This window comes from Nicotiana tabacum, chromosome 5, assembly GCF_000715075.1.
Source record: "Nicotiana tabacum cultivar K326 chromosome 5, ASM71507v2, whole genome shotgun sequence".
Classification (NCBI taxonomy): domain Eukaryota; kingdom Viridiplantae; phylum Streptophyta; class Magnoliopsida; order Solanales; family Solanaceae; genus Nicotiana; species Nicotiana tabacum.
Genome location: NC_134084.1, coordinates 140,592,898 through 140,604,174, shown reverse-complemented (window position 1 = coordinate 140,604,174; position 11,277 = coordinate 140,592,898). Strand labels below are relative to the sequence as shown.

The 11,277-nt window shown below is 41.6% G+C and overlaps 1 protein-coding gene across 1 annotated transcript; it reads left to right on the top strand.

The window, feature by feature from the left end:
* The first annotated feature begins 634 nt into the window (after positions 1-634).
* Positions 635-2,332, top strand: LOC107780772 (UDP-glycosyltransferase 73D1-like). The gene has a single exon (XM_016601353.2). It carries the CDS (start codon positions 792-794, stop codon positions 2,262-2,264), a length of 1,473 nt encoding a protein of 490 aa, XP_016456839.1. The 5' UTR covers positions 635-791; the 3' UTR covers positions 2,265-2,332.
* The last annotated feature ends 8,945 nt before the right edge of the window (positions 2,333-11,277 follow it).

The following is an 11,277-nucleotide window of genomic DNA, read 5'->3' as shown; positions in this document are numbered from 1 at the left end:
ACCCAATGATGGATAACAACTTCTCAGAATCATTCAACTCATGGATTCTTGAAGCTAGACAACAACCCATTGTGAAGATGCTTGAGACTATCAGAGTGAAGGTGAAGTTATTTGTTTTTAGACTATTTTATTATACTGTTTCATTAGTTTTTTTTTATTAAAAAATAAAATAATCTATTTTTAATGTGACTTTTTTTTGGATGAAGGTAATGACTTTGTTAAAGGACCAACTCATACCTATAAGACAGTTTAATTGATTTTTTGGTTAGTTATTGAAAGTTAAACTTAATTTTTTCCCCAAGTGATGCATGTTTCCAAACAATTTCAATTATCTTTTTCAATTTAATTTCAAACATTACTACTTTTCTCAAATATCACTATATTCGAACTTTCAAAGGCAAAAGATTTTTCATGTCCAAACACCTATAGGTTTGAAAAAAGAAAAAAAAAACAATGTGCGTGTAAGCAGTGTTGTGGCACGGCCGCCGTCCAAATCACTTCATCCGCTGTATACGCCAAGTTGAGTCAACCCATACAAACCTAGATTCAAGTCTAGCCGCAATTGACTCATGACCAACTGGTTAAATGCAGACCAAGTCTACACCATTTCTTATATTAACCCAAACCTGTTCTCCAATCTAGAACCAGTCAAGCTAACCTTCCTAGACTTAGTAGAAAAACAATTTTAAGCCAAATGCAAGTCTTCCTTTCCACCTAAACCCATAATTTATTACTACTTTTTGGCTAATTTTCATTTTGCAAATTTACAACTTTCTTCTTCTTCTTCAAAAATGTCATCAACCAATTCACAAAAACTTCATTTCGTGTTAATCCCATTACTAGCTCAAGGCCATATGATTCCTATGATAGATATGGCTAGGCTATTCGCCGAAAATGGCGTAAAAGTAAGCTTAGTAACTACACCACACAACGCTTCAAGATTTGCAACAATTATCAATCGGTCAAGAGAATCCGAGGGAAAAGAAATTGAACTCATACAAATCCCATTTCCTAGTGAAGAAGTTGGTTTACCACCTGGTTGTGAAAATCTTGATAGCGTTCCTTCACGTGACCTTATAAGAAATTTTTATACAGCACTTAACACGTTACAAAAACCAGTAGAAATTTTTTTGACAGAGCATGATTTTCCTCCGAGCTGCATAATTTCAGATAAGTGTCTCTCTTGGACTTCACAAATAGCACGAAAATTCAACGTCCCGAGGCTTGTTTTCCACGGGATGTGTTGTTTTTCTTTGTTAAGTTCTCATAATTTAAAAATTCATAGGCCTTATTTGCATGTCAAATCCGATACAGAACGTTTCGTTGTACCAGGACTTCCCATGCATAATATTGAAATATCGAAAAATCAGCTTCCAGGTGCGTTCATGCAATTACCTGACCTAGATGATATTCGGGACAAAATGGAAGAGGCTGAATCAAGTGCATATGGAGTAGTGGTCAACACATATACAGAATTGGAGAATGGATGTGTAGAGGAATATAGCAAAGCTATTAACAAAAAGGTATGGTGCATTGGACCAGTTTCACTTTGCAATAAGAATATTTTAGATATGTATCAAAGAGGGAATAAACCTTCAATTGATGAAAAACAATGTATAAAATGGCTTCATACTATGAAAAATAAGTCCGTTCTATACTGTTGCCTTGGTAGTCAATGCAGACTAATCGCGTCGCAGTTAATAGAAATTGGTCTTGGATTAGAAGCATCAAATTGGCCATTTATTTGGGTAATTAAGAATGGCCAAAAATTAGATCCCCAGTTGGAGAAATGGCTAATGGTTGAAAATTTTGAGGAGAGAATCAAAGGGAGAGGACTTGTAATTAAAGGTTGGGCCCCACAAGTTTTAATATTGTCACATCCAGCAATTAAAGGATTCTTGACGCATTGTGGTTGGAATTCCACGATAGAAAGTGTGAGTTGTGGTGTGCCTATGATAACATGGCCAATGTTTGCGGAACAATTCTTCAATGAAAAACTCATTGTTGAAGTTTTGAGAATTGGAGTTCAAGTTGGTGTTGAAATTCCTGTTAGATGGGGAGAGGAAGAGAAAGTTGGAGTATTAGTGCACAAAGTACAAGTTGCAAATGCAGTGGAGAAACTAATGGATGGAGGAGAAGAAGGGGAAATGAGAAGAAATAAAGCTAAAGAACTTGGATTGGTAGCAAGGAGAACTATGGAAGAAAATGGAACTTCTCGTATCAACATATTGAACCTCATTCAGGACCTCTTAAACCAGTCGTAAGTTATATGTACTGACAGTATAAAGAATTTTTATACTATCAATAAAATTTAATTTTGTTATTGCATTTATTTCCAAGTTATAACATATGCATGATATGAAGAGTTATGTATTGTTGAACATTTATCTTTCCTATTCTTTATTTTTCACTTTCCTTTATGGTAATCTGGGCGAAATTACCATATCAACTTTGTAGTTTCTATGACCATCTCCATTCATGCACATATATATCTTCTTTTTTCTTCTTGTTTTTGGGATAAAAAATAGCCTAACATATGGCTGGGAATTAGCTGACCAGCAATAGGAAGATGGAATTAGATTTATACGAATTTAAAATGCATTCCAATATTTTTAGGCTTCTTTTATTATATATCCAATATCTCTTCCCATAATTTGTCAATATGAGATTTGTCTAGGATATTACAATATAATATTATCTTGTTCAAAAGATACTTATTGCAACTTGTGGCATGTAGGGCATGGAATCTTACATTTGTACTAGCGTACAATTCATAATTTAAGAAGTGAAAATTAAAAACTTTTAAACACAATATAATATATATTCAATTCGTTTCAGTCTATATGATATTGTTTGATTGAGTACGAAATTTAAAAGAAAAGCTTTTGATGTATATTAAACGTACTTTTAGAACTTCTATACCTATAAAATTATATCATTAACTGTAAAATATAAAAATTTAAAGTCAAAAAATTACCAAATGTAACGGTAAGTTATAAATAATTCGTGACGCTAGCGGCAAGGTCACTAAATTAAGTTGAAAACCATAAGTAATGGACCCATTTAGAAGACAAGGGCAACTTTTTGTGGCAGAAATTTAGAACATATATCTCCTCTCTTCAAGACCAATAGAAGAGAAATATAACAACTTGCGTTAACGTGATAAAGGCATTTTATCCCATTTTTCCTCAAAAAAAGAAAAAAAAAGAAAAGAAAGGATAAAGGCATTTATTAACCCTTTCTTTAAAAATAAGGTCCTATACCTATTTTCTCAATGTGATACATTACAGCCAACATAAATGACGTATGCCTCACCAAATAATATACACCCCATTTTCGGACAATAATCCTATAAGATCTAAATCATATACACATATACTATAAAATAATATAGGAATATATACTTGTTTGACTCAAAATATCGGAACCTTTTTGATAAATCAATCAAAGAAAATGAAGGGGTAAATCTTAGCTAAGCATAATAATCTCTAGACCAAAGATAGACCAGGAGAATGTAGAGAATAAGAGCCCTTTATCTCTTGGAAAAGAAGACTTAAATAATAACCCAGTCAATCCTCCATGTAAACGAGTTTACAACAAGTATTATAAGTTAGGGAAGATATATCCAGCGCCCTTTACAAGGTTGTTTCGCTCTATATATGTAAGGGACCAAAACCCTTCTAAGCTTTAAAAGACAAGTTATAGGGAATATTCGAAAGAATATTCCTAAGGTCCCCTAATGGGCCTGCTCTACTGCAAGGGTCGTATAGCCTCCTGTTCGCCTTAAGGTCGTCCTCTGCAGGATGTCGAACTTCGAGGATCTCGTCATTCGTCGTACTCGTCAACGGTCGTGGTTATTCAAATTTGGACCCATATAGTTAGTCCCTCCACTTGTCGAGATTGCAACTTGGTGTGTCCTCGATGAGCGGACACCATGCATTCTTACGGAGAAATTTGACCCTATGAGGCGTTACGGCCTAGCCAATAGTGGGCGGTCAGCATGCTTAGCAAGACACTAGGTGATATTTTTTACCAGGAAATGATGTCATCTTCACGTGCGTCATCATTATGCGTGTTTTCGAGACAGGGATTGATGGCTTGTTGCTTCGATTCTGGTGCTACTCTACGACCTTCCGCTTCGTTTCTGGCACCACCCAATCCTATAAATAGGTGGGTTTTTTTTTTTGAAAATTCTTGGTCATTTCATTCCTGATTACCCCTCCGTATTTCTACGAGTTTGTCCTAATAACCTTCTGCTTCTTCTTCTCACCCTCTTCGTCCGCAACCTCTTCTTCTTCCTTTTCTTTTGGCTGTGTCACTACCTCTTTTAACGAAATCATGACAAGATCACATCGATCTCATGAAGGGGTTTTTGAGGCCGCCCTGTTGTCCATGGCGCCCCTTTTAGGCGGTGAAGATATGGCGGTAGAAGAAGGTGATAGTCTTCCTACGGTAGAGAAGTTACTGCCAAGACACCCCATGTCTTGAAGTGACTTCCTAAAAGATCCCCCCTTCTACTCCTACCCTCATACTCTCTGAGACGAACAAGTTCACATTGACGTTCTTTGTGCAAAGTATGGCATTCCCGCTCTTGTTGGCATGGTTCCAGCGGGAAGGGATTTCGTAGAGGTCCACAGACCTGGGTACTGTGCTTTTTACGAGTACCCTTTCATGATTGGATATTCTTTTCCCCTCCTCCCATTAGCGGAAGAGTTCTATAGGTTCTATCAAGTTTTCCCGGCACAACCTTCGCCATATACGCTCAAGATACTTCTGTTGTTGACCAAGTATGCGGAGTTGGCGGAATGCGATGTTTCTATCCATCACCTCTTGCACCTGTTCTCCGCCAACTTCCACAGGGGTACTATGGTACATTTGAGGCACCGTGGCACAAAAGGGTTGGTGGTTGGGACTGACGACCGAGCAAGTCGCAAGTTTTGGCATAAGTATTTCTTTGTCAAAACTGAACACATTATTTCTAACTCCGCCAGGTTCCTGGAGCGGTGGAACGAGACTCGTAAGTGTCGCCACTCATTTTACTCTTCCTTCATCTATATTCATTATAGGGTTTGTTTATTTCTTGTTTGCAGCAATGGGACGTCCACCCCGCCCTATTACCAACATAAGGCATTGGGTAGCCCGTTTGTTGCCCCATGCAGTGGAAACCCGAGATTGGCCCGCCTTCATAAAATGTTATGGCTCGAGAGTTCTATCCGGTAAATGTTTTCCCCTTATCGCTTTGTTGGTTATATGTCGTCGTCTATTGATACGACTCTTCATGATGACAGGCCGAAGAGCTTCCAGGCGAAGGGCACCAGTCCCTGCATTCTGACAGACCGTGGCTTCCGCAGGAATGCAGTTTACTTTGAATGAGTCTATTCGAGGGGGGTCATCCTCAACTGATTCAAGTAGAAGGTCCCTCTCGGGACATGGTCATAAGGGAGGAGGCTTCTTCAGTACCAACCCCGCACCTTTTGGATGAGTCCTCTAACGGGGATGAGTCGTTATCGAGAAAAAAGAGGAGAATGGAGCTTGGGAAGGATATGTCCGTGGATGCTGGTAGAAGTAGGGTGTCGCAGACGGCACCTGTACCCATATTTATGGTCGACGCTATTTTAGCGGGGAGATCTCCCAAACGGAAGGAATTTATCCTAGGGCCTGCTCCATGCACTCCGCTAAGGGTGGCGCATCGTCCAACGTTGGAGGAGGCCGTTGTGTCGAGGGCGAAGGCTCAAGTTTAGATATCGACCCAAAGGACGTTCGCAAGTTCATAGGTCGCCATACTCACATGGAGGTCATAGCGTAGGGATCTGACCGTCACATAGTTATCCCGGGGGATTACAACTTGTTGTTGAACTGCGATCAGGTGGCGTCTGTTTTAGCTCCTTTATGTGCTGCCCCTAAAAGCAAGGTGCTTAGGGCGATGAGCGACATGGAGTTGTCCCAGAACGTTGCCGGTATGGCCTTACGGGTAGGTGCCTTTCTTTTCCTTTTCGTCGTTGGGCTTGCGTTATGATTGTCAACCTGTGTTTTTTGTTTTTAACTTCTCTCTTTGTCTGTGCTAGACCCTTATTATAGAGATCGAGCGTGAGCATCAGGAAAGGAAGAGGACGGCCATTACGGGAAGATGTCTTCCAAGTATCAACAGTATCGCGCTAAGCATCGTGTAATGGCCGATATTTACAATTAGGACCCTGATTTTAAATTATTCCGTGAAGGACTCAAATAGAGGGAGGACCAACTGGTACGCAAGGTCGAGGAGCTGAGGGAGCGATATGAGGAGCTTATGAAGGTTGTTTCCCCTAATAGTGAACTTGAGGCCTCCCTTAAGGTGAAGGAAGATGAGCTTGAGTTAAGCAGGGGGTGATGGCTGAGAATGCCAACTTACAAGCAAAGGTGGCCAGTAGGACCGCTAAATTGGGTACGAAGGCAGTAGAGATCGAGGGGCTCAAGGGCGAACTAAGTGTCGGTTCTGATAAGTTGGCGATGGCTATTTCTGGATTAGCGGTCTCTAAGGATACCCCCTGTGTTTGTAGGTCAGAGCTGACCGAGGAGAAGGAGGCCTCTAAGCTTAAGGTCGCGGGGCTTGAGGGGTGTGTTAAGAAGTTAGAGGCAGAGCTATCTGTTTTGAATGGACAAGTGGCCTTGCTAAGAGAAAAGGATGCAAGTCGACGCTCACAACCTTCTACGTCACGCGCTTCGGCCGATCCGGTCGTGCCTCGATGCTTATATGAGTTATGGGTCCATGCTGAGGCCCGACTTGATGTGTACAAGGCTCTTCATTTCGAGGGGAGGGTAATTGATGCAGAACTTTAGGTTGTGCATACCAAAGCTCATGCAGCTCGTGAGGCATGCGGGTACGACCCTCTAACACCTGATGGGGATGACATCAACTCTGATGATGCGAACCGTCTTACTTCAGACTCTTGGTATGAAGATGCATACCCAAATGGGGATGACATGTAATCTTTTTTTTGTACTTACTTTTTGTTTAGGGACTTCTGTATGGGGCATGCTCGAGCCCGTTGTAAATATAGGTGTAAGTAATATTTTGATGCAACATAGAATTTGTTTTGCCGATTCAGTAGTGCTCTTTGCAATATCTATGGTATCCGGGATACCTGTCGAACTGTTAAGTCGATTTAGCTTTTGGATGAGGTCGATTACTTTTTCTTTTGTCAGTGGCTTTAGACTTTGGGGTGCTGCTTTTGAACGATTGACGAAGTAGGATCCCATCGTAGTTCGAGTGAGGTCGAACTCACATTTTCGTCGATGGCGTTGGCAATTGGGATGTTGCTTTGAACTGTCGTCAAAGTAGGATCCCGTTGTAGTTCGAACGAGGTCGAACTTATATTTTCGTCGATGGCTTGGCCATTGGGATGTCACTTTGAACTGTCATCAAAGTAGGATCCTGTCGTAGTTCGAAAGAGGTCGAACTCAAAATTTCGTCAATGGCCTTGGACATTGGGATGTCACTTCTAACTGTCATCGAAGTAGGATCCCATCGTAGTTCGAACGAGGTCGAACTCACATTTTTGCTGATGGCCTTGGCCATTGGGATGTTGCTTCGAACTATCGTCGAAGTAGGATCTAGTCGTAGTTCGAACGAGGTCGAAATCACATTTTCGCCAATGGCCTTGGCCATTGGGATGTTGCTTCGAATTGTCGTCAAAGTAGGATCCCATCGTAGTTCGAACGAGGTCAAACTTGCATTTTCGTCAATGGCCTTGGCCATTGGGATGTCACTTCGAACTATCATCGAAGTAGGATCCCGTTATAGTTCGAACGAGGTCAAACTTACATTTTCGTCGATGTCCTTGGCCATTGGGATTCTCGCTCACATCGGAGGTTTGGTCATATTCCCGTAGGAAATACATGTCAACTTTATACATACAATGGATATTTGATTATATTCTTGTAGGAACACATGTCGACTTTGTACATATAATGAAGATTTGATTATCTATGTCCAGATCCTTCATTACTCAGCCCAGAGAGCATGTTGATGGGCGGGGTAATGAATAATACTTCGAACCTCAAGACGTCCCCCTTGCCACCTCATTAAAAACCTCACCAAAAAAACCCGATTGGGACAAAACCCGGATGAGGGAAAAAGAGTACGACTTAGGTGGCGCCTACTTTCAAAAGTGGAATTACTTGAGATGGGCGACATTCCAGTTGTTTTGGAGTAGTTTTTCCTCCATTGTCTCTAACTGGAATGCTATTTTGTTTACTGCCGCCGTGATTTTGTATGGTCCATCCCAGTTTGTTCCTAGTTTTCCCTCATTAGGGTCTTTCGTTGCTTGTGTTTGAGCTTTGAGGATGTAATCTCCGACCTTAAGCGGTCACACTTTGGCCTTCTTGTTGTAATACCTTTCTACTTGTTGCTTATGGGCTACCATTCTTATGTGGGCCATGTCTCTTCGTTCTTCGACTTCATCCAAATCTTGTAGCCTACTTTCGTTGTTGTTTGGTTCGCTTTCATCAGAGTATCTCAAGCTAGGCTCTCCGATATCAACGGGTATAACTGCGTCAGTCCCGTATACTAGTGAATATGGTGTCTCGCCTGTGCTGGTTTTTGGCGTAGTGCAGTGTAGTTCACGCCATAGCCCTTTGCCGTCCTCGAGCTTCTTTTTCAATATTATTACTTTATTGGAGGATTCGTCTTGGCCATTACTGGCGGGATGGTATGGTGTGGAGAGTATTCGTTTAATGTGCCATTTTTTGGAAAACTCGGTCATTTTCTTTTCGACGAACTAAGGTCCATTGTCACAGCTGATTTCTTTGGGGATACTGAAGCGGCATGTTATATTTTTCCATATGAATGTGATGACCTCTTGCTCACGTATTTGAGTGTATGCACCTGCTTCCACCTATTTAGAAAAGTAATCAGTTAAAACCAAAAGGAACCGTACCTTACCTCGTCCTGCCGGGAGGGGTCCAACAATATCCATCCCCCACTTTATGAATGGACATGGCGAAATGATGGAATGAAGGAGTTCCCCTGCTTGGTGTATCATAGGGGCGTACTTTTAACACTGTTCACACTTCCTGACGTAGTCCGCGACTTCTTTTTTTGTGGTGAGCCAGTAGTATCTGGCACGGATGAGGCATCAGATGAGGGCGCGGTTTCCTGTGTGGGCGCTGCAATGCCCCTCATGTACTTCTTCCAGTACTTGCCTTGTTTGATTTGGCCTAAGACATTTGGCCAGGGGGCAGCCAAATGTTCTCTTGCAGAGATCACAATTTACGAGGCTGTATCTGGCTGCCTATATTCAAAACTTTTTGGCTTCTTTCTTATCTTGTGGGAGCGTTCCATCCTGTAAATATTTTACGAGACGGTTGCGCCAGTCCCAAGTTAGGTTTACAGAATGTACCTCAACTTGGTCTATTGCAGAATGGAGAAGTGTGACCACGTTTTTCTTGTTGATATTTTTGGTGGTTGCCGCTAACTCGGCGAGGCCGTCTGCTTCGATATTCTGCGCCCTGGGTATTTGGTCGAGGCGTATTCATCGAATTCTAAGCAGTAGTTTATGAATTTCTGACTGATACTTTTTTAGTCTCTGTTCTTTGATTTAGAAAGTCCCGGTGTGAGTTGAGAGTCGCAATGGAGGACGAGTCGTCGAGCGCCATATTTGAGGGCTAATTTCAATCCTGCAATCACAGCTTCATACTCGGCCTTGTTGTTAGTCATCTCGGGGCATCGTATGGACTGGAAAATTACTTTGCCCGTAGGAACCTCGAGGACGAGTCCCAGTCTTGATCCCGATGTATTAGATGTGCCGTCAGTGTAGAGGACCTAGAGGTCGGAATGTGCGTAAGCATGGAGCACCTCCTGCTCTACGTCAGGCAATATTTCTGTGCTGAAGTCAGTGACGAAATCGGCGAGCACCTGCGACTTAATAGCAGTTTGCGGTTGGTATGTTATGTCGTGCTCGCTTAATTCTATGGCCCATTTGGCTAATATACCCGATAATTCGGGTTTGTGTAGGATGGTCCTGAGAGGGAAGATTGTCACCACTTTTATAGGGTGATATTGAAATTATTGTCTAAGCTTTTGTGAAGCTACGACTAATGCCAAAGCTAGTTTCTCAAGGTGATGGTACCTCGTTTTGGCATCAATTAAGGTTTTGCTGATATAGTAAATCAGAGATTGCGTACCTTTGTTTTCGCAGATCAAGACTGCACTTACCGCGACTTCGGAAACTGCTAGGTACACTAGTAGGCATTCACCCGGGTCTGCCTTGATGAGTAGTGGTGGCGAAGATAGATATGCTTTCAGCTTTCTCAGGGCGTCGACATATTCTGAGTTCCACTGCAGTCCGTGGTATTTACTTAGCACATTGAAGAATTTATGGCATCTGTCCGATAATCGTGAAATGAACCTCGACAGGACGGCTATTCGTCCTGTTAACTTCTGCACATGCTTCTTATTGGTCAATGTCTTCGGTATTCCTTCGATGGCCCTGATCTGATCCAGGTTGACCTCAATACCCCTTTGTGACACCAGAAAACCAAGGAACTTTCCTGAAGTTACGCCGAAGGCACATTTTTCATGATTTAGTTTCATTCTGTATTGCCTCAATACCTCGAAGGCTTCCTTCAGATGACCAATGTGATCCTCTTTCTTTTTCGACTTTACTAGCATGTCGTCAATGTAAACCTCTATGGTTTTACCAAGTTGTTCTTTGAACATCTTGGTTACTAACCTTTGATACGTCGCCCCTGCATTCTTGAGTCCGAACGGCATTACCTTTTAGCAGTATGTTCCTCAGTGAGTGATGAACGTGGTCTTTTCTTGGTCTTCTTCAGCCACTAGAATTTGGTTGTAACTAGAGTAGGCGTCTAAGAAACTCAGTAGTTTGTGTCACGCCGTTGCGTCGATGAGCTGGTCGGTATGTGGTAACAGAAAGTAATCTTTCGGGCATGCTTTGTTCATGTGATGACCCAAAAGGTCATCACTGGTTTTAGAAATGAATTTTGCATTCCAAGGCCTTAAAAACCTCTTTTAGCATCACCTTGATTTGCATGCGTAGTCCAGGCACATAGTCGGAAAGCCAATATGTGAAAATTTGTGAAAAATGATGAATTTTGACTTTATAATGAATTTAAGTTGACTTCGGTAAATATTTTGGGTAAACGGACACGGACAGGAAAATATGGGACTTGAGAGTATGCCTGGAATCGAATTTCGAGGTCCCAAGCCCGAGAAATAAATTTTTAAAGAAAATTATTTTCTGGAATATTTATGAGTGTTGGAAATGAAACGTGTTCAAA

What these genes read in the sequence shown, in the direction of transcription:
- LOC107780772 (XM_016601353.2), top strand. Translation starts at nt 792, where the DNA reads ATGTCATCAACCAATTCACAAAAACTTCATTTCGTGTTAATCCCATTA.